Here is a 26,263-nt window from a genome sequence, read left to right on the forward strand (position 1 = left end):
TGAAATAAAGAGGGTCAACCCAGGAATTTAAATATCTAACAAATATAAGTTCCAGAAAGAAACAGCAGATACAATGTGAGAGAAGAAATTATTAACAAAACAATATAAGACAACTTCCCTGAGCTTAAGACACATGTACATCTCCAAACTGAAAAGGTCCACAATACGTTAAACAGGATTAAGTAAGCATATTGGCCGTATTCTAGTAGAACTTTAGAATGCTGTTGTGGGTTGAACTGTATCCCCAAAAAGTATATGTTGAAGTATTAATCATCACTCCCTCTGAATGTGACCTTATTTGGAAATAGGGTCTTTGCAGATGTAATCAAGTTAAGTTGAGGTCATACTGACTCATGGTGGGCCCCAATCCAATTCAACTGGTGTCCTTATAAGAAGGGAAGGAGAGACACAGAGAAATACCTGAGGGACACACACGATGTGAAGATGGAGGCAGAGACTGGATTTATGCAGCTGCAAGCCAAAAAATGCCAAAGATTGTCGGCAAACCCCAGAAGCTAAGAGAAAGGCATGGAACGAATTCTTCCCTGGAGACTTCAGAGACAGCACAGTGCTGATGAACCCTTGATTCCAGACTCCTAGTCTCCAAACTATGAGACAGTAAAATTTCTGTTGTTTTAAGCTACTCAGTTATGCTAATTTATGGTCAGCCGTAGAAACTATACAGATATCAATCGTATGGAGAAAATCTCAAGTATTGCCAGAGAGAAAAGATGATTCCTAAAAAGAACCTGACCAGCATCAGACTTCTCATCATCAGCATTGAATGCTAAAAGATCGAATACCTTTACAGATGAAAAATTTTGAAACAAGGACTTTATGTCCATCTAAACTAAAAATCAAATGTAATTCCCGAACAAAAACATTTCAAAATATGTAAAGGCTCAGAAATTCTTCAATGAACCCCCTATGAAAAAATTACTCTAAAAAAAGAGCAAATCATTTTTAAATGTCCACATGGATATGGGAAACTATGGCAACTAAGTATGAATCTGAAGAAGAAAATAAAGTTAGAAACAAATGAAGAAAAGATCCATGAGCTATTTCCATGTTTAGGAAATTCTCTTCTACTTGGAAAAGTTTTAATATCATAGTGCTACATTTTTATCCTAAATGGTTATAGCAGAGCTATAAAGATCATACTTAAAGTTATAATGATAGTCCCCAGAAGGCTTACTTTAAATGAATGAAAATAGGAAGGAAGGGATAAAAAAAATTGGATGAATAGATAGATAGATAGATAGATAGATAGATAGATAGATAGATAGATAGATAATCTGGCTTGCTTCATATAATGAAAGGAAAGCAAATAGTAGATAATATTACCAGCTGGTGAAAATTCTCTGAAGCTTAAAGATACTCAAAAACTTGTTTGAAAATAGACAATTTGCTGGATGCAGTGGTAGCCTCAGCTATTCAGGAGGCTGAGTCAGGTGGATCACTTGAGTCCAGGAGTTTGAGGTTGTAGTGCACTGTGATGCGAATAGCCACTGCATCTAGCCTGAGCAACACAGTAAAAACCTGGGCAACACAGTAAAAACCTGTCTCTAAAAAGGAAAGAAAAGAAGAGAGGAGAGGAGAGGGGAGGGGAGGAGAGGGGAGGGGAGGGGAGGGGAGGGGGGAGGGGAGGAGAGGGGAGGGGAGGAGAGGGGAGGAGAGCAGAGGAGAGGAGAGGAGAGGAGAGGAGAGGAGAGGAGAGGAGAGAGGAGAGGAAAGGAGAGGGGACGAGAGGGGAGGAAAGGGGAGGAGAGGGGAGGAGAGGGGAGGGGACCAGAGGGGAGGGGAGGGGAGAAGGAGGGGCAGGGGAGGGGAGAAGGACAGGGGAGGGGATGGGAGGGGAAGGGATGGGAGAGGAGAAAGAGAGGAGAAGGTGAAGAGAAGGAGAGAAGGAGAGGAAAGGAGAAGGAGAGGAGAGGGAGAGGATGAGAGGAAGGGAGAAGGAGAGGAAAGAGGAGAGAGGAGAGGAGAGGGAGAGGGAGACAAAGAGGGAGAGGAGAAGGAGAGGAGAGGAGAAGGAGAAAGAGGAGGAAATAGGAGAGGTGAGAGGAGAGGAGAGGGAGAGGGAAAGGCAGAGGGAGAGGGAGAGGAGAGGGAGAGGAGAAGGAGAAGGGGAAGGGGAAAGAGAAGGAGAGGAGAGGAGAGGGAGAGGGAGAGGGAGAGAAGGAGAGGAGAACAGAAGGAGAAGGAGAGGTAAGAGGAGAAGGAGAGGAAAGGGGAGGAGAAGGAGAGGAGAGGAGGAGGAGGGAGAGGAGGAAGAGGAGGAGGAGGAGAGGAGAAGGATAAGGAGAAGAGGAGAGGAGAGGAAAAGGAAAGGAAAGGAAAAAGAAAGGAAGAAAGAAAATAGATAATTTTCACTAGCCACACCAAAAACATGTACCAATGTAGACAACAACTCACGCTGAAGTTTTATAGAAATAATAACAGCTATAAGGCAACCTTAAACAATCAATTTCGCCACTGCTTAAATTTCCTTAGTAAATGTTTTCCTAATATTCATGATACGCTTCCCTTTCCCAAAGCATGCAATATCTCTGTTTATGTCCTTCACATACAGCAGTGCAACTGCACTTCTGTCTCATCTGAAGGACAGACAGCCTCAACTCTGCCAAACAGCACATAGTTTTATAAATACTTAATCCTGCACCACGATCAAATCCTAGCAAGATTTTCATCCTTTTCTGGCTGCTTCACGCATAAACTGGGTTTGCTCTAAACATTCAAAAATCAAACAGAAGACAATACTGCTTCTATGTTATTTTCTAAGCAACGAAAATAACAAAAATTATAAACTTCAATGTTTCTCAAAACATGTTACAAACAAGTTTCCACTGACATTTAACAAATCGGGGAGGAGATTGGGATTTATCTGCCCTTTAGGAATCAGGTACATTAGGTGGAACTGACAATCAAATAAGTGTTGTTGCTATGAATATGACTTACACAAAGAAGTGCTCAATGAATATTTTTCTAATGACACCAGTGAAAATTTAGTTCAATGGCAGCACCTCTGTTATTAACAATGCAGCCTTTTTATTAGTGACTTCAGGGAAATCTCATCCACCTCCAGAATCTCTTGTAAGCTGCTGATGGAACATATTCTTCTATAGCCAGCACCATGGACAAACCAGACTGGGGAGACTCCATGATCCCAAACTCTGTTGAAAGGTTTTTTGTTTCCCTCAAACCATCCCACTTAGATTGATATTATCTAGTCTCCTGTCTTCACATGAATTGTACAATGAAAATTAGCAAGGTAAAATATACTACTTTCCACAACTGTAGGTAAACTTTGAACATAGCTAAATGATGATTTTTAGGCAATAATAGAAAATTAACTATGCAATCGAGAAAAAGATTTTTTGAGTCAAAATAAGTCTGCTTTGTAGACAAAGTTTTTTCAAACAATTGTAAAAACACAAATATTTCTAAAGACATAGTCGGAAATAAATTTGCTGCACTGTCCAAATAGTATAAATACTAATCCAAAACCAAAATTAACAATGCTAATTTAGCTGTCCATTGTTCAAAAATTAAAGCACAAAAAAAAAAGAAAATTATGTCTAAAAAGTGAAAATAATTAATTTATCATTTCACTTAAGAGGACACTAATAAATAGAACAATATTTTTCAAATGCAACCAAAAACACAATCCAAAGTTAGCTTACTTTTATTAGCTAGAAAAATTCTGGTATATATATATATATAATATATATATATATAAAATGCCAAAATGTGAATTAGAATGTATTCTTGGGATTAGCAGTTATTCTCTGCCCCATCTGTCTCTCAATAAGGAAGAGCCAATAAATTTACTACAGTTAGCCAATCTTCTGGCATATAGCATTAACTCCAACTATGTACTTTAATACAAAGGGTCACTTTAAAGTTTAAAATATTTTTTAAAGTACTTGCTCCTAGTTCACTTCTAAGTTGGAATGCAATTGAGATACACCTTGTTAAGGATACACTGTCAGCAAGTAAGTACATGGATCCCTTAAAAAACTAATAAGAGAGAGGATGAGTTGTTATCAATGCATTTATCTTTCGTAGAGCTCTGCCTAGAGATAACAGTTCTCTAAAATAGGCTATGTTTATTCACAATTTTTTTTATTTTTAGGCAACTGTCTAATTAGGCTTATAAATCTCGGAAGTTCTCTGGATATGACAAGTCTTTTCAGTGATTTTAAGATGTAATCAAAATCTATTTCTAATTATTATTATTAAATATTGCTTATTATGTAAAAAAATTTTAATTAGATGGAATTACTGATGGTATCTGCCAGACCAAAATCTCTGAGAATACATACAATACAGTGGTGGCGCCATGCAGAAAAATGCTTAGCTAGATAAACGGACAGGTAGGGGGGAAAGGCAACAGAAAGTGTAAGCATTAATTAGAAAACCTGGTTGGTTGTCAAGTTCTACTGTACAGCCCAGGTGGAGCACAGGAAAGTGGAATGGCAGGGGCAGAGAATGGCACATTTCCTGTATCATGTCAAAGGACCCAGAATAACTCTGTACTGAAGCACCAGTATACATAAACAGGAAGAACATTAAATATATTAAATTCATCTTTCCTGTTTGGCACTCAAATTATACTGAGTGAATCCTCAATTAATCCTTACATTGAATAATGCATGTAATTTTGATGGGTTATTGAAGAACTAGTATTGGCACACTTGACTAGTCATCTGGAAAAAATAAAGTTGATTCCACACCTTATACCTCACAACTAAATGTATCCCAGATAGCTCACAATTTTAAACAGCAACTCCCAAAACACAAAGAGACAAACCAAAACTATGAAAATTCTCCATGAGAATTCAAAAAACATCTTAGACTGATAAGGGCTATTCCGAAGATGAAAGAAAACCTTAAAAGCCTTAAAGAAAATTTAAAAATACTGCATGCCAAAAAATAAATAAAAGTTCAAATGACAAATGGCAAGAAAAAAAATGTGGTGGGCATGGTGGTTCACACCTTAATCCCAACAATTAGGGAGGTCAAGGCGGGTGGATTGATTGAGCCCAGAAATTTGAGACCAGCCTGGGTAACAAGGCAAAAACTCTTTATACAAAAAAAATACAAAAATTAGCCGGGTGTGGCAGCACATGCCTGTAGTCCCAGCTACTCGGGAGACTGAGATGGGAGGGTCACTTGAACCCAGGGGGGTCGGGGCTGTACCCAGCCATGATCATGCCACTGCACTCCACCCTGGGCGACAGAGCAAGACTCTGTCTCAAAAAAAAAAAAAAAAAAAAAAAAAAAAATCAGAAAAGAAAGAGAACAAAATTGTTACTTATAGGCAAAGAGATCATTTTCTGAAAAATGGTTATACAAATTATTAAGAAAAAAACCCATTAGGAGAAATAAGGAAAGCACAAGAAGTGACAGTTCACATAAAAGGAAATATCAATCATATAATTTTTTTTCCACACTCATAAAAAAGAGAAACACACATTAAAACTATAAAAATATTTTTACTTACAAGGTTGGCAAAAATCTAACACACTGAAGAAGAAAGATATTCTCCTACATTGCTGGTGGAGTGTAAATTGAACAATCTCTACAGAGGGCAGCATCCGTCAGAAGTGAAATAACCCACAAATTCCACTCCTAGGTATTTACCTTATTCACATGTGCAAAATGATTGAAAACAACATAAATATCCAATAGTGAGGTTAAATCTATTTTAATAGTCATGCAATGAGATGTTATGCAGCCAAAGAGAAGAATGATACTCACTCATTTATTTGTATTCATTTATTTTATTCATGTGATAAATATACATTGAGTACCTCCTGTGCTGTAGACAAGGTCAGGCTCTAAAATTTTATAACACGTAGGGTACTTAGTTTTATTCTGCTTTGTTATTTCTGTACATGTTATATCTACCCCTAATATACTGGAAATTAATCGAGGGTAGAAAACATGGTTTGACATATTGCATTTCCCCCAAAATTAGAATAATGCATTTCAGATAATGAGGAATCATTATAAATCAGTTGAGTTAATATGTGAAAAATTGTATGATATTGTCCTATTTTATAACTTACTCAGATTTAATTTTTTTTGGTAATAATGGAGTTTTTAAAAACTGTGATCACAGGGATATATGATGTCAAGCTCCTTCTAAAATCAACCACAACACCTTAGATAGATTAAAATAGATATAATGTTTATTTAATAGAGACTGAATTTCTCTTCTCAAAGAGTTAATATTTTCTACATGTACAATTTTTTGGGACAAGTTGGCTTGTAAATTGATGTTTATTATTTAAAACATTTGTAAAAGATATTTTATGGAATTTCCACTTGGAAAATAGATTATGTTGCCAACAAAGTACCCAGCATTAATTCCCCCAAATCATTTGAAGATTATGAAACACATGGAACAAAATTCTTTTTTAAGTGGAATAATATGGAAGTAATTCTTGGATGCTTTTTCTCAAAGTTCTATACTTCTACCATGTGCTATTTTACTTTAAATAAATGAATAAACTGAGGAACAGCAATTGACCAAGTGCATTAAAAAAATTCGCATAGCCTTAATAGCCTGAACATTTCCCAAATCTCTGTGAACACCATGGTGTACATTTACTGCAGAGCTCTCCATGCTTACTTGCTCCCACCATCACCCTTAATTTAGCTCATCGAGGGCAGAGGATGATAAAGATGTTTATACCTTACATTCCAGTTAGGCCCCCTGCACGTAATGACTTTGCTGGGGAATTTGCATTTATGATCACTTAAAAGCTTGTATCTTCTTATCAATTTCAAGTCCTACATCTTAGAAGACAGGGTAGCAATGGAGGTAAATATCAGTAATTTCTACATATAAAAAGACATTCAAAAGCACTTTAGCCTTTAAAAGTTTAAAACGTTTTATCAGAAAATCTAACATGATATACATGGTATATTCGGAATTCATCATGGCTTCAGTTTTAAAAACTTCTGAAGTTTTATCAGAAAAATTTGACATGACATAGTAAACTCACAAAGGATCATAGCGTCAAAACATTAATGGCAATAGATAAAGTTACAGCAAACTTCTGGAGCAATCAAGGGAAAGGAGGAAAAGCAACAGATGATACGAAGTATTCTTTTTCTATAAAGGACTTTCCCAAAACCCTTATAACTCAGTTCACTAGCTCCTCACCTTCTTTTTACTTTATTTGAAAACTCTATGTACTTGTTTCATGTATAGCTTAAATTACCACCTTGATCCATAATGTATACGGTATAAAACAGGTAACGCATCTGCTTAAACTGATTTGTGATAGCAGAGCAGAGATTTGTGATAGGAGAGGTTAATGCCTGCTAGCACGTCAGTGCAGAAGGGATTCAGATCCTGGCTCAGGCCCTGCCTACCTGTGTGACCTTCAGAAAGCTGCCAAACCCTGATAACGTCATTTCCCCATCTATAAAATGGAGCTAAGAATTATTTCCACATCATAGATTTCACTAGATTTTCCAACACACTCAGTAAATGCTTGCTGCTCTCAGCAAGGCAAACACTGACTTAGAGAGTGCTTTTGCTGATTTTTACTACCTTTTGTATTCCATGTACAACTAAGAAAAAGAATGAAGTATTTTTGATGCTAGATGAGTTGAGCTACTGTACTTGAGAGCAATTTACAAATCATAAAATGTTATATAAATGACTATAATTGATCTTTACATTGACAGCAATGTGTTTACCAACTTGTAAATGCACTGAAAATCTGCCTTATAAACAAAGTACTCTCTTGACTTTGTTGCATTTTAAATATGCATATCCCTTGTTCTGTTTAATATTAAAAATTCTTGCATATTTGAATTCTGCTAAACTTTAGTGCCTCTATGTGTTTTTAAAGAATTGCTGAAGCACAAAAATAATTTTGCACCTGAGTTGTAAAATGTCAGACAGATCCCCATCCAACAAAGTTTATGGGAGGCCATTGTTTTGGTCTAGCCTCCTGCACTAGGCCCCAGCAGACCCAGAATGAAGTCATTCATGCTAAGTACCACATAATCAAACAGAACTCTGAAATGGGCTGATTATCCAAGAAAACAGGAGATTCATGGCAATCAATCAAAAGGGGCCTAGTTTGGCATGATGTTTTAACCCTTTAAGGAAGGGAACTTTGAAAAGGCCAATTTGCTTCTTGTTCCTTGTTTCTACTTTCTTCAGCCCTTTTCTGTCTACAAAGCAACTGAGGTGCTGCTTGATTCTAGAATGGTATCGTTAAGTAGACCGAAGTCAGTTGACTAGGGTATTTAGCTGTTGGCTAAATTTTCGTGGGGTTGGATCCCACCCATCTAGGAAGGAGTTAGCTCAATTAAAGTGATTGATTTGCATTCAATTGGTATAAGATAAGATCTTGCAGTCCTTATTTTTGGTTAACAGAAATTAAGTATAGTTTCCTTACTTGGGGCTTTGAAGGTTCTTGGTCTGACTTAACCTAAATTTCTAGTTTCACGTTGAAAGTATTGGTGAGAGTAGTAGAAACAGGGTTGACATGGTAATAGTGGCAAATAAAAGGCAATTAGATTTTTAAATAAAATTTGTTGTAATTTTGTCTTTTGACTCCGGTAAGCCAAATGTCCATAGTTCCAGTTTATATGTTAGGACTTTCTAAGACAGGACTTTTGGGGCAACATGATAAAGCATAAAATTCATACTCAAAGAAACTTGGATTTCATTTATTTATTTATTTATTTATTTTAGAAACAGGGTCTGGCTCTGTCACCCAGGCTGGAGTGTAGTGGTGCGAACACAGCTCACTGAAGCTGCAAACTCCTGGGCAGAAAAGATCTCCCAGTTAAGCTCCTAAGTAGCTAGGACTACAGGTGTGCACCACCATGCCCAGCTAATTTTGTTTTTGGCCTCCCAAAGTGCTGGGATTGTAGGCATGAGCTATCGTGCCTGGCTGAAACTTGGATTTCAAACCCAACTCAAATACTTATTAATTGGACAAGTTACTTACCCTTTCTAAGGCTAACTTTCACTCTGTGAAACTCCTAGCCTATGGATTATTGTCAGTCAACAAACACTTATTAATCTGCTTAGTCAAGAACAAACACTTTCAGGCTCCAATGGTGAAGAAAGGAAAGTTCCTCTTTTTATCATTTACATGCTAAAGGGGGGTGGGGCAGACAACAAAGAAGCAATAAATAAACAAACAAGCTGCTTTCAAATAGTGACAAGAGCTAAGAGGAAAATGAAATGGTCTAAGATGATAAGGAGCAGGAAGAAGCTGAGACACTGCATGGGGAGTGTTCTGGAATACTTCACTGAGCCCTTGTATTTTGAACTGAGATCTGATGAAACCAGCAAGTGACATTCTCCAGGAAGAGGGTCCAAACAGAGGGAATGGCATATGCAAATGTCCTCAGGTGAGGAAATGCCTGAAGCAGATGAGACTCGGAAAGAAGGTCAGTGTGGATGGAGCAGAGTTGGAGGAGATGGAGGGTGATGGGAAAAGGTCGGATTAGACCAGCTCAGATGAGGAAGGGCTTTTGTAAGTGCAATGGGGAGTTGTCAGTAGGTGAGTGACATGCTCTGGTTTACATGTTAAGATCCTCTAACAACTGTGCAGGCAATGGATTGCAGTGGCACATTTAGTAAGGACACTCTTCTGTCATCCATGTCCGATGATGGTGGATTTGGACAAGGGTGACACAAGAGAAAGAAAAACAGAGATTCTGGAAATGGGTCTGACAGAATTTGCTGCTGTGTTTAATGAGAGTAAACGAAAGGGAAGAATCCATTGTGACCCCTAAGGTTTTAAAAGAGTACTACCTGCAAAAGAGTTACTTTTTCAAGTAGCACAGAAATCTGCCTCTTGCAGCTGCCACATATGAGTTATAATTCTGTCTCTGGGAACCGTTTAAAAAAAAAAACCAAAAAACAGCCCATTCTAACCTTCAAAAGTTTAAAAATAATTATTGTGTTCCTCCTCAGATTTCTTTTCTTTGTCTAAATATTTCAAATGTTTTCAATCACTAAAGTGAGGTGATTTTAGATCCCTTGACGACTGAGGGTTCACTTCTGAATGTGTTCCACTTTGGTTCTCTGTTTCTATGACCAGCGTCCAACAACAACCAAAAAACATACAGTCTAATCATCATTAAGCAGAATCTGCTTTTCACCTTCATCCTAGGTAACAACTTTCTATTAATTTGTTTTTCACAGCTACTTTATAGTTGCCCATCAAAATCTAATATGGGAGACAAGAATAGTACTTGCGATGATGTAAGTTAGAATGAAATGAGACTGTATCAGGCTGTTCTTGTGTTGCTAAAAAGAAATACCTGGCGCTGGAAAATTGATAAAGAAAAGAGTTTTAACTGGCTCGTCGTTCTGCGGGCCATACAAGCATGGCTTTTGCATCTGTCCAGCTTCTGGTGAGGCCTCAGGAAGCTTCCACTCTTGGTGGAAGGCACAGGGAGAGCAGACGGGGTCAATGGTGAAGGCAGGAGCAAGGAGTGGGGGCAAGTCCCAAACTTTTAAACAACCAGATCTCATGGGAACTCACCAAGTAAGAACTCACTTATCACCACGGGGATGGTGTTAAACCATTCATGACAGATCTGTCCCCATGATCCAGTCACCTCCCACCAGACCCCACCTCCAACGTCGGAATCCCATTTCCACATGAGATTTGTAGGGGACAAACATCTAAACCATATCACAGATTCTAAGAAAGTCATACGTGGACCAATGGGGTGAGTTCAGATTTGGATGTAGGAGCCAAGAGTGGCTATGGAGGAATCTGAACAGAAAAAAAGTTGAGTAATGGGAAAGATGCTGAGGAATGGCAATGGTGGAAACTGGAGAAAGCTAGTGTGAGCCATGTGGGGGCATCCTAGATGTAACACTGAGGAATCTAGCCTTAGGTTGTTAGGCAAAGGGATGTTGCTGAAGGTTGGGGACATAGTGTTGATTTTTTAAACCAACAGAAAGAATTTCACTTCAGAAAGATTACTCTGGTATCAGGCTTATCTAAATAAGGGAAGACAGAAGGAGATAACATTAATTTCCCGCAGTGGTCCGAGAAGAAAGTAATGAAGGGTTAATGAGGCCACAATGCGGGGAAGGGGAGGGGAGGAACAAATGCAGAAGGAGAGTGAGGACAGAATTTCCAGAGCTTTAACTGTTCAGATGGAAGGCACCAACAAGGAAAACGAAGAAGGCATGCCTTCTTACAAAGAGAAAACTGAGATTGATATGGAAACCTCACTCTTCACCTATCTTGATTACACCCTTTGATATAATTATTTTTAGACTTATCACACATGTCTTTATAGCATACAAAAGGGAACTAAAATTCCCTCTTAAATTATAATGCTTTGGCCAGTATGGAAATGGTAGGAAATGAAGTCTTATTACTTAGAAATAAAAGATGTATTTAGACTAATATAGTTTCAGTAACTATATTAAGCCCCCAAATCTCTGCAATTCTGTGCATGAACTGATTGGATTACACAATGCGTATCACTGAAGTCAGAATTCAGAAAGCAGTCACAACATGGATTTCACTTGTGGCTCCAAGTTCTTTCTCTCTCAATGTATACATGTGATCAACAACATGCCCGCTATGCCCTGTGTAGGGCCAACTGGTATTTCCCCACCTTGCGTTTGCTAAATATTGAGGGGTAGAGGAAGAGGAACAAGAGGAGAGAGGAGAGAGAAAGAAGGAAAAAGAGAAGAGACTGCCTTAATATGTGAAATACTATAAGAAAAATACTTAGCAGCTAAGACAATGTATTCCTATGTAAAAATTAACACCATGATATTTCTTTGCTTTTCCTTTGGATTTTATCTTTTATTGGTTAATGTGTTTCCTAACTGATTTGGCCCAAATAAAAATACATTTACTGCTGTTTCATTATAACTTGAAAGTAATATATTCGCAGAAATTACATAAAAGTGTGAAGAAAACCAGATCCACACATCATCCATCCACCACTCAAGAGATAATCAATGTTAAAATTTTATTTATCTCTCTGAACACTTTCTTCTGTGCATCCTTTTAAAATAAAAATTAGGTTCTCTTTCTTTATTTCTCCTTCTTTATTTTTGTGTGTCCTTCTTTATTCTTGATATGATACATATTGTGACCACTTCCTCTTCCTGTACCTCTTCACTTCCCCTCCCACACCATTCAGTTCTAAAATCTTTAGGAGGAGTGCAGTGCAGTAAGTGTCCGCGCTGGGAAAGATGTGCAAAAGAGCCATGGTACTCCAGAATGTGGGGACCCAAAAGGGAGTGGAAGGTCTATGTAGGAGGACTGCCTGCAGAGAATCAGAACTCAAGTGGAGTGAGGAGGGTGTCCATGCGAGGAGCAGCCTGAGTTGGGGGTTACAGTCAAGGAGTGTATCCATGCAAAGTTGTGGCCCAGGATAGAGAGGTAGAGACCAAGCCAGGTGAAGGGGATCCCCTGCAGAGCAGCAGCCTGACCTAGCACCAGCCCAAGGGAGGTGCTATGGCTTTACTGTGTCCCTCGAAGTTCGTGTGTTAGAAACTTAATCCTCAATAAAACAGAGGTGAGAGGTGGGACTTTTAAGAGGGCAGAGCCCTCATAAATGAATTGATGCTGTTATGAGTAGGTTAATTATCCTGGGAGTGGGTTTCTAATAAAAATATGAGTTTAGCCCCCTTCCTTTCACTCTCTCTCTCTCTTTTCCTCGCTTGCCTTCTACCTTCTGCCTTTCCCCATGGGATGATGCAGCAAGAAGGCCCTCACCAGATGCACACCTCTCCATCCTGGACTTCCCAGCCTCCAGAACTGTTAGAAATAAATCTCTATTCTTGATAAATTACTCAGTCACAGGTAATCTGTTATAGCAGTGCAAAACAGAGTAAGCACAAAACAGACTAAGACCAGAGATGAGGACAATGCCCCTCCATAGGAGGGTACCAGAGGCCAAGCTGCAAAAGGCCAGCATCCTTGTGGGGTGTGGCCCACCAAGCGGGATCCCAGCTCATGTGGGCTCTGAGGTGAGGAGGGTATGTGCAAAGAATGGTTCCAGGTGTGGAAACACTAAAGTTGTTAGTTTATTTGAGGAGAACTGGCATCTTTATCAATTGAATTTTCCAATCAAGAAATTATGTTTCTCTATTTATTAAAATCTTTTATATCCTTCAATATAGTAAAATTTAATTCTCTCATATTAAGTTTACCCTTAGATGTTTAATGTTTTTGTTGCTATTGATAATGACGTCTTTTTCATACTACATTCTCTTTTGTGGTATACAGAAAGTCTGTTAATTATAATACTCACTTATAATTAATTACTTAAGCCAACTGTATTATTAGTCTATTAGTTCCACTAATTTTCAATTGAGTCTCTTGGGTTATAACTGCCTTTCAATGTATTCAAATCAAAATTGGGACTGTCACTAAATTTTGTTAATATATTTTGTTGTAAATAACCTAGGTCAAATTGCAAACAGGGAGAAATGACTAAAAACATTTTAAATGGTCATTAATTAGTTAAGTCATTTATTCATTTCTCACATATTTGTTGAAGTATGCTATAACCCTGGCCAAATTACATAACCTATAAAACTCTCTGTTTTCTTAACTATCAAATGTAAATAATTTAAAACCTATCTAAGGATTAAATGAGACAATGCATGTAAATGGCTGGCATTGCACATGGTAAGTACTCAATAAATGTTAACAGTGATGATGACTGATAATGAAATATGCTATAAACTGCCTTTCCCAATGCCTGCAGAGCCACCATTAGTTGAGAGGATGATCAAGCTCTTCCTTTTTTGTTCAGTACAGCCAAGTGTGCATTTCTTCTCTCCTCTCCCCTCCACCACTGGGGGAATGGCCCTAATTAACTTATTAACTCTCTCTCTCTCTGTCTCTCTCTCTCTCTCTCTCTCGACACCCCACCCCCATACACAAAGAAGAATCTATGAGAAACTCCTCTAGAATTTACTCACCTTCCTTTAGCTGTAATTCCCTTGCCTTCAATTTCATTTGTAATTTCTGAAGCCTTGTATACATAGTAGGCCTTCAATAAATATTGACACACTTCAAACAAAATTGGAAAACTACAAGACCCTCAAAAAGTCCTATGTCATATGAAGGTATTAGCAAGTCAGGCCACTTAATAGACAAGACAATTCCATAATGAAATCTGAGGTAACAATTAACTAAAATCCTCTAAAATCTGACTGAGCCATATTAAAGTTTCATATGCAATAATATTAAATTTAATATTTTTAATATAATGATTATATCCTCCTCCCAAAAAGTATGCAACATTCAGAATCATTTGCTGAGGGCTGCTCTTCAGTTTAACAGAAAACATACCAGTTTTCTTAAGTTGTAAATTGGGAAGCTGCTTGTGTTGCCCATTAGCCAAAAACCTAATTTCTTCAAGAAATGTAAAAATAAGTAAAACTCAAACCATGACTTACCCACTTCAGCCAAAGTTCTGATACAGGATTCCACCGAGGCTTTCTGCGCTGGGTTTGGCCAGGTACAATTGTAAATTCTGAAGGCAGATTGCAGTAGCTGAATAAAAACTGGCTGATGTGTCTAAAACCAGAAAGAAGGTGGGCAAAAAGAGATGCTAAACCATTAATAGCCCTGATGTAGCATCTATGCATTCTCAGAAAGGTTCACCAAAATAAAATAAAATACAATCTTTCAAGTTTCAGTGCTAGTTAATAAATATCTCATTCACGAAACATTTATTAGGTACTCTCTTCATGAGAGGCAACATGCTACACACTATAGGGAATTGGTTATTTTCATTTTAATTATATTCTTAATCAGAAAAATATGCCATTTCCTGAAGCCAATGACATGAATATCTTTTATAATCAATGGTTTATTCCCATGAGCAAATAAGCAGGTGTTTCTGGGTTGGTTGGTTTGTTTTGGTTTTCATATGATGGACAAGTAGAGGAGACAACCATTTTGAACTACAGAAACAATTTCCTATGGTTCTATCTAATAGTTTAAAATTTTTCCCTAAAGAAAGTATAATTGAACTGATATTTTTAGAAGAGTTATACACAATCACTGTAGAATATTTGTGGACCACAGAAATGAAAATCTTCAAGAATCCTACAACATAGAGATACAGTATCAATATTTGAAGATATTTACTCCCTGAGTTTTTTGATGCATGTATGTTTATATATTCTTTACACAAACAAATTTGGATGATACTACAATGGAATTCAGTGGCCTAATATTACTTCATGTTTATTATCTTGGTCATCAATTTTCCCTATAAAACATGATTTTTAATTGCTATATAATAAACCATCCTACAGATATATCACAATTTATTTAGCTCTTCCTCCTTTTAAGGATGTTTAATTGATTAAATTTTTAGTATTATAAATACTTGAATTAAAAGTTTTAGTATATAAACCTTCGTTAATTTTTTTAGGATAAGTTACTAAAGTAAAACTTTAGGGGCAAAATGTCTATCATTTAAAGAATTAATTGTGCAGTTATTTCAACACTTGGCAATCAACATACAGATATGAAGTTCTTAGTCTGCTTAGAGAAAAAGGAAAAATAATTCAATTTAAAGATGAGGTCTCTTTATTTAAAGTAAAGTTTGGTAAACTCAGAAAGAGGCATAATAGTAAATAATATGAGAAGAATAAACATCTGAAGTGTAGGAAATGACTTCCTGACCAGAAAAAATTTATCCTACTCAAATAAGAGAAACTCTTTGCAGCAGAATGCTTTGCAATTCTTTAACTTACCTGGAGGCTGGTACTATTGTCTGAAAAGGGAGAATTAAAGAAGCCGCTCACAATATTCATTATTGACTCAGTCACACACTTTTCCAAAAAGATGTCTGCATGTTTCCTGTCTGTAGTTGTGTTGCAAACCTGGAGGGAAAACAAAACAACTCAATATGTTTTATCACATTTTTAAACCACAACTCAGTATTGGAACCACCTAAAAATTGTCCTGAAATAGTTGTCAGTAACATGTCTTCTGCTTTTTAAAGTTGCTGAGAAGAGAAGCATTTCAGACTGAAATCATGAAAATTGGATCAATCTTCAGTAGCTTCTCCATCAAGTTAGCCTGTCATTTCAGCCTTGAAACCAGAATTCTTTCACAGACCCCCAGCCTCTTCTTCTTAATTTGCTTCTCCCTTCTCTTGCACACCAACCTCTCCCTCAGCCTCCAAGCTTGGCTTTGCTGGAGAACACTTTTCCTCTCAATGTAAGAGACCAAAGACGAAACAGTCATGCTAAGTGTAAGAAAGGTGATTAATGGTAGTTAGTAACTCCAAACATTTTCACTCCTAACCCTCACTCAAATTGGAGGACACAAACACAGAAAGCATCTGGAGAGGAAAACAGAAAGGTAGGAGAAGATAAATCAAACCCCTCCCAATAATTCTGATGTTTTCATCCATGGATTATCTTAGAAGGATGGAAGTATAGGTTTGCGTGCATTCTTCTCAGAGTGGACTCAGCCAAAGAGACAATGCTGAAGCTGGAGAAAGACCAGAAAAGAGCATCCCTGGCTCCTGCTCTGATCTTTACGTCTGATGAAATGAGGCAGTAATTGGTCATTTTGCATTTTGCTGTAAATTTCAATGTCAGCATGAACAAATTGCAAAAGCTAAGATACCTAATTAAAAACACATGAAGAAAAGTTGGCTGCTGAAAAGACAGAAAACCATAGAGATAAAAAGAAAAAGAACTGGGAGTGGTGGGCAGCAAATGTTAGAAAAGACTGAAAAACTGCAGCAGAGAAAGAAAGTTTAAATTTTCACAAAATTGTGGTGGGTAATATGGTGGCCAGATGTTCCAGATGTTCTTAGACCATCCAAATTTTTATGTAATTTTTAAAAATTTTCAATAAGGAGCTTAACCAAAAGAATAAGTCAATGTCACTTAATCTGATATTGTTTTAAAAGCTTTCACACAAATTCATAAAAGAGAAAATTTTCCTTCTCAAACCACGTGTCCTGGGGCTTTTGTTTTGGGATCTGGGAGCACTAACGCCAGCATTTGCCAAATGGAGGTGGGAGAAAGAGAACAGGGTTTGTTTTGCATCTAAGTCACTTCCCATCTGAGCAGTTCACTTTTTCCTCATCTATTAATTGACCCTACCTGACTTCGTTTTTAAAGATTTTTAGTGTACCTAATTTCATAGGATAATTTCAGGCACAGTGCAATTAATGGAAATAAATTATGTCAAATTATGTAATCTTCTAGTTATTGTTCCAGCATGTAACATGGTGCCTGGCACACACAAGATGTTCAACAAACGTTTGTGAAATGAATGAATAATTTAGTAAATTTTTAAATGAAAGAGGGATTAAGGACTCCTATTTTGTTTTATGTTAACTTTAGGTTGGGCTATATTCCTGGAACATCTAACCTCGGATTAAAATTTAATTTAATTTACGTGGTCCCAGATCTAATATAAAATTGATCTTCCTATGATGGATAAGAATTAGGATTTACTTCTTTTAGTATCTTCCTAACACTGGCTTTACAGTGAGCCTTTCTGATACATAGGTTAAAAATATAATAAAGTTGAAGAAGTAGCAGACCAATTCCATCACAACCAAAACAAATGACCTCTCTCATTCAGTGACATTTCATGCAATCGCGTGGGGCTCTCTGGAGTCATTAGAGTATACCACACTGCATTTTCTGCAACTGGACACTTGCCAAAAAACCACCCAGAAATTTGCTTTTTAGTCAGTGGATTAATAAAAATAATCTATTTCTGGATCAAGACTTTCTTCATAATCCTGGGTTATGAAAAGTCTATGTTTTACAAAGCTATGTGGAACCTATTCCTCAGTTCATTTAAACAAGAAATTCAAATGATTTTTCAAGATGTTTTTCCTGTCTTCTACGAATAATAACATTTCACTTTGCATCTTATATTATAATATCATGGACAACCAAGAAATGTAGGAAGCACTTATCAAAATCTTTTAAAATTTTTCAGGAAAATGATCCTCATACATATGAATATCTATTTTCTTTTATTTTTATTTATTTTCTCTTTACAATAGATTGGACATGGCTCAAATAAAATTACATCATATCAAATGATCTTTTTATGTGCAATACATACAGTTTAAAAGTTTTAAACCATTTGCACATATTATTCACATAACATTCTTTCCTATAAAACACTTTCATGTACTGCCATTATCTAAACACTTATTTTAAAAACCTACATTTATTCCATCATTCTAATGCACCATCATGCTTTAATCCATTTTTGGAATGAGTTGAGGTACACATTACCAATATTACAAATCATTTTCTTATCTTCTTAGTTATTTCCTTCTTGCTCATCTTTTATGATGTGATTTTTTTTTGCTATTATAAAGAATTGTGCAAAATTACTGTTTTTACTTTCAGATTTTTTTGGCATATTTCACCAAAAGAAGAATCACCAGATGAGAGTATGTAGACAGTTTTATACTGCTTGCTGGGCTGATCCTCTAAAATAATAAATTTAAAATACTATCAACAAACTATTCACAGATACACAGGATGTTACCTTATTACCACCAAATAGTTTTTGCTTTGGGGCTCTGGTTGTATTCAGCTAATGCGAGGCTCTTGCAGGAGATTACAGAGTGGAAGAGAAAGAAGTCAGGCACCTACTCTACCTCTGCCTCCATCCCCATCTCCCTCTCCTTGTAGGGGCTTCTGTGTTCTCTGGATACGGCTACTACTGAAGCCCTTCCTCCATGTCTCCAGGCTTTCCTCAGGATCTAGTAACAATGCCCGCTCCATGTGCCTTCAGGGTCTACAGGTGGTAAAATCCCTCAGTACTCTCATATCCCTTCTTAAATCTGCCCTCGTTTCTTGAATTGTGCCATTTGTTTCCTACTAGAACTGACTGCTATACCAGTAAATTATAATTGTTTTTATCAATTTAATTATACCAAAAAGTTATTTTTCATTTCCCTTGCTGTTAACAAGGTTGCCCATTTTTCATGGAATCATTTCATTTCTTTTTTTTTTTTTAATTTTATTATTATTATACTTTAAGTTTTAGGGTACATGTGCACAATGTGCAGGTTAGTTACATATGTATAAATGTGCCATGCTGGTGCGCTGCACCCATTAACTCGTCATCTAGCATTAGGTATATCTCCTAAAGCTATCCCTCGCCCCTCCCCTCACCCCACAACAGTCCCCAGAGTGTGATGTTCCCCTTCCTGTGTCCATGTGTTCTCATTGTTCAATTCCCACCTATGAGTGACAACATGCGGTGTTTGGTTTTTTGTCCTTGCGATAGTTTACTGAGAATGATGATTTCCAATTTCATCCATGTCCCTACAAAGGACATGAACTCATCATTTTTTATGGCTGCATAGTATTCCACGGTGTCTATGTGCCACATTTTCTTAATCCAGTCTATCATTGTTGGACATTTGGGTTGGTTCCAAGTCTTTGCTATTGTGAATAGTGCCGCAATAAACATACATGTGCATGTGTCTTTATAGCAGCATGATTTATAGTCCTTTGGGTATATACCCAGTAATGGGATGGCTGGGTCAAATGGCATTTCTAGTTCTAGATCCCTGAGGAATCGCCACACTGACTTCCACAAGGGTTGAACTAGTTTACAGTCCCACCAACAGTGTAAAAGTGTTCCTATTTCTCCACATCCTCTCCAGAACATGTTGTTTCCTGACTTTTGAATGATTGCCATTCTAACTGGTGTGAGATGGTATCTCATTGTGGTTTTGATTTGCATTTATCTGATAACCAGTGATGGTGAGCATTTTTTCATGTGTTTTTTTGGCTGCATAAATGTCTTCTTTTGAGAAGTGACTGCTCATGTCCTTTGCCCACTTTTTGATGGGGTTGTTTGTTTTGTTCTTGTAAATTTGTTGGAGTTCATTGTAGATTCTGGATATTAGCCCTTTGTCAGATGAGTAGGTTGTGAAAATTTTCTCCCATTTTGTAGGTTGCCTGTTCACTCTGATGGTAGTTCCTTTTGCTGTGCAGAAGCTCTTTAGTTTAATTAGATCTCATTTCTCAATTTTGGCTTTTGTTGCCATTGCTTTTGGTGTTTTAGACATGAAGTCCTTGCCCATGCCTATGTCCTGAATGGTAATGCCTAGGTTTTCTTCTAGGATTTTCATGGTTTTAGGTCTAACGTTTAAGTCTTTAATCCATCTTGAATTCATTTTTGTATAAGGTGTAAGGAAGGGATCCAGTTTCAGCTTTCTACAGATGGCTAGCCAGTTTTCCCAGCACCATTTATTAAATAGAGAATCCTTTCCCCATTGCTTGTTTTTCTCAGGTTTGTCAAAGATCAGATAGTTGCAGATATGCGGTGTTATTTCTGAGGGCTCTGTTCTGTTCCATTGATCTATATCTCTGTTTTGGTACCAGTACCATGCTGTTTTGGTTACTGTAGCCTTGTAGTATAGTTTGAAGTCAGGTAGCGTAATGCCTCCAGCTTTGTTCTTTTGGCTTAGGATTGACTTGGCGATGAGGGCTCTTTTTTGGTTTCATATGAACTTTAAACTACTTTTTTCCAATTCTGTGAAGAAAGTCACTGGTAGCTTGATGGGGATGGCATTGAATCTACAAATTACCTTGGGCAGTATGGCCATTTTCACGATATTGATTCTTCCTACCCATGAGCATGGAATGTTTTTCCATTTGTTTGTATCCTCTGTTATTTCATTGAGCAGTGGTTTGTAGTTCTCCTTGAAGATGTCCTTCATGTCCCTTGTAAGTTGGATTCCTAGGTATTTTATTCTCTTTGAAGCAATTGTGAATGGGGGTTCACTCATGATTTGGCTCTCTGTTTGTCTGTTACTGGTGTATAAGAATGCTTGTGATTTCTGAACACTGATTTTGTATCCTGAGACTTTGTTGAAGTTGCTTATCAGCTTAAGGAGATTTTGGGCTGAGACAATGGAGTTTTCTAGATATACAATTATGTCATCTGCAAACAGGGACAATTTGACTTCCTCTTTTCCTAACTGAATACCCCTTATTTCCTTCTCCTGCCTAATTGCCCTGGCCAGAACTTCCAACACTATGTTGAATAGGAGTGGTGAGAGAGGGCATCCCTGTCTTGTGCCAGTTTTCAAAGGGAATGCTTCCAGTTTTTGCCCATTCAGTATGATATTGGCTGTGGGTTTGTCATAGATAGCTCTTATTATTTTGAGATACATCCCATCAATACCTAATTTATTGAGAGTTTTTAGCATGAAGGGTTGTTGAATTTTATCATCGGCCTTTTCTGCATCTATAGAGATAATCATGTGGTTTTTGTCTTTGATTCTGTTTATATGCTGGATTACATTTATTGATTTGCGCATATTGAACCAGCCTTGCATCCCAGGGATGAAGCCCACTTGATCATGGTGGATAAGCTTTTTGATGTGCTGTTGGATTCGGTTTGCCAGTATTTTATTGAGGATTTTTGCATCAATGTTCATCAAGGATATTGGTCTAAAATTCTCTTTTTTGGTTGTGTCTCTGCCCGGCTTTGGTATCAGGATGATGCTGGCCTCATAAAATAAGTTAGGGAGGATTCTCTCTTTTTCTATTGATTGGAATAGTTTCAGAAGGAATGGTACCAGTTCCTCCTTGTACCTCTGGTAGAATTCGGCTGTGAATCCATCTGGTCCTGGACTCTTTTTGGTTGGTAAGCTATTGATTATTGCCACAATTTCAGAGCCTGTTACTGGTCTATTCAGAGATTCAACTTCTTCCTGGTTTAGTCTTGGGAGGGTGTATGTGTCGAGGAATTTATCCATTTCTTATAGATTTTCTAGTTTATTTGCATAGAGGTGTTTGTAGTATTCTCTGATGGTAGTTTGTATTCCTGTGGGATCACTGGTGATATCCCCTTTATCATTTTTTATTGCGTCTATTTGATTCTTCTCTCTTTTCTTCTTTATTAGTCTTGCTAGCGGTCTATCAATTTTGTTGATCCTTTCAAAAAACCAGCTCCTGGATTCATTAATTTTTTGAAGGGTTTTTTGTGTCTCTATTTCCTTCAGTTCTGCTCTGATTTTAGTTATTTCTTGCCTTCTGCTAGCTTTTGAATGTGTTTGCTCTTGCTTTTCTAGTTCTTTTAATTGTGATGTTAGGGTGTCAATTTTGGATCTTTCCTGCTTTCTCCTGTGGGCATTTAGTGCTATAAATTTCCCTCTACACACTGCTTTGAATGTGTCCCAGAGATTCTGGTATGTTGTGTCTTTGTTCTCGTTGGTTTCAAAGAACATCTTTATTTCTGCCTTCATTCGTCATGTACCCAGTAGTCATTCAGGAGCAGGTTGTTCAGTTTCCATGTAGTTGAGCGGTTTTGAGTGAGTTTCTTAATCCTGAGTTCTAGTTTGATTGCACTGTGGTCTGAGAGACAGTTTGTTATAATGTCTGATGTTTTACATTTGCTAAGGAGAGCTTTACTTCCAACTATGTGGTCAATTTTGGAATAGGTGTGGTGTGGTGCTGAAAAAAATGTATATTCTGTTGATTTGGGGTGGAGCGTTCTGTAGATGTCTATTAGGTCTGCTTGGCGCAGAGCTGAGTTCAATTCCTGGGTATCCTTGTTAACTTTCTGTCTCGCTGATCTGTCTAATGTTGACAGTGGGGTGTTAAAGTCTCCCATTATTATTGTGTGGGAGTCTAGGTCTCTTTGTAGGTCTCTAAGGACTTGCTTTATGAATCTGGATGCTCCTGTATTGGGTGCATATATATTTAGGATAGTTAGCTCTTCTTGTTGAATTGATCTCTTTACCATTATGTAATGGCCTTCTTTGTCTCTTTTGATCTTTGTTGGTTTAAAGTCTGTTTTATCAGAGACTAGGATTGCAACCCTGCCTTTTTTTGTTTTCCATTTGCTTGGCAGATCTTCCTCCATTCTTTTATTTTGAGCCTATGTGTTTCTCTGCACGTGAGATGGGTTTCCTGAATACAGCACACTGATGGGTCTTGACCCTTTATCCAATTTACCAGTCTGTGTCTTTTAATTGGAGCATTTAGTCCATTTACATTTAAAGTTAATATTGTTATGTGTGAATTTGATCCTGTCATTATGATGTTAGCTGGTTATTTTGCTCGTTAGTTGATGCAGTTTCTTCCTAGTCTTGATGGTCTTTACAATTTGGCATGATTTTGCAGTAGCTGGTACCGGTTGTTCCTTTCCATGTTTAGTGCTTCCTTCAGGAGCTCTTTTAGGGCAGGCCTGGTGGTGACAAAATCTCTCAGCATTTGCTTGTCTGTAAAGGATTTTATTTCTCCTTCACTTATGAAGCTTAGTTTGACTGGATATGAAATTCTGGGTTGAAAATTCTTTTCTTTAAGAATGTTGAATATTGGCCTCCACTCTCTTCTGCCTTGTAGAGTTTCTGCCGAGAGATCCGCTGTTAGTTCAATGGGCTCCCTTTGTGGGTAACCCAACCTTTCTCTCTTGCTGCCCTTAACATTTTTTCCTTCGTTTCAACTTTGGTGAATCTGACAATTATGTGTCTTGGAGTTGCTCTCCTCGAGGAGTATCTCTGTGGCGTTCTCTGTATTTCCTGAATCTGAATGTTGGCCTGCCTTGCTAGATTGGGGAAGTTCTCCCGGATAATATCCTGCAGAGTGTTTTCCAACTTGGTTCCATTCTCCCCGTCACTTTCAGGTACACCAATCAGACGTAGATTTGCTCTTTTCACATAGTCCCATATTTCTTGGAGGCTTTGTTCGTTTCTTTTTATTCTTTTTTCTCTAAACTTCCCTTCTCACTTCGTTTCATTCATTTCATCTTCCATCACTGATACCCTTTCTTCCATTTGATCGCATCGCCTCCTGAGGCTTCTGCGTTCTTCACGTAGTTCTCGAGCCTTGGCTTTCAGCTCCATCAGCTCCTTAAGCACTTCTCTGTATTGGTTATTCTAGTTATACATTCGTCTAAAGTTTTTTCAAAGTTTTCAACTTCTTTGCCTTTGGTTTGAATTTCCTCCTGTAGCTCGGAGTAGTTTGATCGTCTGAAGCCTTCTTCTCTCAACTCGTCAAAGTCATTCTCCATCCAGCTTTGTTCCGTTGCTGGTGAGGAGCTGCGTTCCTTTGAAGGAGGAGAGGCGCTCTGCTTTTTAGAGTTTCCAGTTTTTCTGCTCTGTTTTTTCCCCATCTTTGTGGTTTTATCTACTTTTGGTCTTTGATGATGGTGATGTACAGATGGGTTTTTGGTGTGGACGTCCTTTCTGTTTGTTAGTTTTCCTTCTAACAGACAGGACCCTCAGCTGCAGGTCTGTTGGAGTTTGCTAGAGGTCCACTCCAGACCCTGTTTGCCTGGCTATCAGCAGCAGAGATTGCAGAACAGCGGATTTTCGTGAACCGCGAATGCTGCTATCTGATCATTTCTCTGGAAGTTTTGTCTCAGAGGAGTACCTGGCAGTGTGAGGTGTCAGTCTGCCCCTACTGGGGGGTGCCTCCCAGTTAGGCTGTTCGGGGGTCAGGGGTCAGGGACCCACTTGAGGAGGCAGTCTGCCTGTTCTCAGATCTCCAGCTGTGTGCTGGGAGAACCACTGCTCTCTTCAAAGCTGTCAGACAGGGACATTTAAGTCTGCAGAGGTTACTGCTGTCTTTTTGTTTGTCTGTGCCCTGCCCCCAGAGGTGGAGCCTACAGAGGCAGGCAGGCCTTCTTGAGCTGTGGTGGGCTCCAGCCAGTTAGAGCTTCCTGCCTGCTTTGTTTACCTAAGCGAGCCTGGGCAATGGCAGGCGCCCCTCCCCCAGCCTCGCTGCCACCTTGCAGTTTTATCTCAGACTGCTGTGCTAGCAATCAGCGAGACTCCGTGGGCATAGGACCCTCCGAGCCAGGTGCGGGACATAATCTCCTGGTGCGCTGTTTTTTAAGCCCGTCAGAAAAGCGCGGTATTAGGGTGGGAGTGACCCGATTTTCCAGGTGCCGTCTGTCACCCCTTTCTTTGACTAGGAAATGGAACTCCCTGACCCCTTGCGCTTCCCGGTGAGGCAATGCCTCGCCCTGCTTCAGCTCACGCACGGTGCGCCGCACCCACTGTCCTGCACTCACTGTCTGGCACTCCCTAGTGAGATGAAGCCGGTACCTCAGATGGAAATGCAGAAATCACCCGTCTTCTGCTCACGCTGGGAGCTGTAGACCAGAGCTGTTCCTATTCGGCGATCTTGCGGAATCATTTCATTTCTGTCTTCTGTCATACACAAACAATTCAAGCCCTGTAAACCATTTTCCAAAAACCTAATGACTGCACATTTAGTATGAGTTTAACATATTTTTATGAGCTCTTTTCAATTGTCATTTCATATGTATTTTTGCATTCTATTTAGAATATTTCATTATATTTCATTGTGTAACCTGCTTTTCAACATTCAGTCACTGTTATTTATTTTGATCATTACTATTTATTAATATTTAATATAAAGAAGAAAAAAACTCCCTCTTAAAAAGAATAGTCTATACATTTTTATGCTAGTTTTTAACTCTTTAAAATATCTGCAATTTGTTGCTGAAGGTGACCTAATTTATGAATTCTGATTAATTTTTCTCCATATGGATATTCAATTGTCCTCAAAACATTTATTAAATATTAATTCCTGCTTCATTCCTAGGTTACCTGAGGTTTGTCTTATAGCATGTCACTACTGAGTACCTAAATCTCTTCCCAAATCTCTAATATACTCCATAGATTTTTTAAAAAATATTTTAACCTAACTCCACAGAATGAAATGATTCCCAATCTGTAATATGTTTCACAACTTGAAACAACCAAGTCGACCATCATTGTCTTTTCCAAGAAAAAAAACAATCCATCTTTTGAAATATTTGTCTTCTTCTACTTCCAGATGAATTTTACTATATATTTGTCAGATTTAATGGCCTATCACATAAGGACACAAATTATTAAATTGAAGCTACATATTGGACTAGAAGTTAGAACAATGAACCAAACAAAACAACGTCCCTATTCTATTAGACCCTTTCTCCCAATCAAGAGAGACACACAATTGACAAATTAATAAATATATAACATGCTAAGTGGTAAAAATAAAGAAAATAACAGACTAGAGAAAAATAAAGCAGGGCAAGTGGTACAGGGAATGCAGCAGTCAGGGTGGGGATGGACAAGGATTCCTGTTTATTTAAACAGCTTGGTGGTATCTCTGTATAAGGCAACTTTTCACAAAGAACTGAAGTTGGAAACAGCCATCAACATTTCTGTGGGAAGAGCAAGTAAAATGTTGTCTCTGCCATTAGGATATATGCTCCTGGACACCAGG

General features: G+C 38.0%; 1 protein-coding gene across 2 annotated transcripts in view; it reads right to left on the reverse strand.

The window, feature by feature from the left end:
* ITPR2 (inositol 1,4,5-trisphosphate receptor type 2) overlaps positions 1-26,263 on the reverse strand; it is a 512,913-nt gene that overhangs the window by 228,019 nt on the left and 258,631 nt on the right. For both annotated transcript variants that reach the window (XM_054443160.2, XM_054443161.2), the window contains exons 33-34: positions 15,755-15,883; positions 14,444-14,564 (exon numbers count right to left, since the gene is read on the reverse strand). In XM_054443160.2, the coding sequence (XP_054299135.1) occupies positions 14,444-14,564; positions 15,755-15,883 (250 nt within the window). The remainder of the gene's footprint in view (positions 1-14,443; positions 14,565-15,754; positions 15,884-26,263) is intronic.

Source organism: Pongo pygmaeus, chromosome 10 (genome assembly GCF_028885625.2).
Source record: "Pongo pygmaeus isolate AG05252 chromosome 10, NHGRI_mPonPyg2-v2.0_pri, whole genome shotgun sequence".
NCBI lineage: Eukaryota > Metazoa > Chordata > Mammalia > Primates > Hominidae > Pongo > Pongo pygmaeus.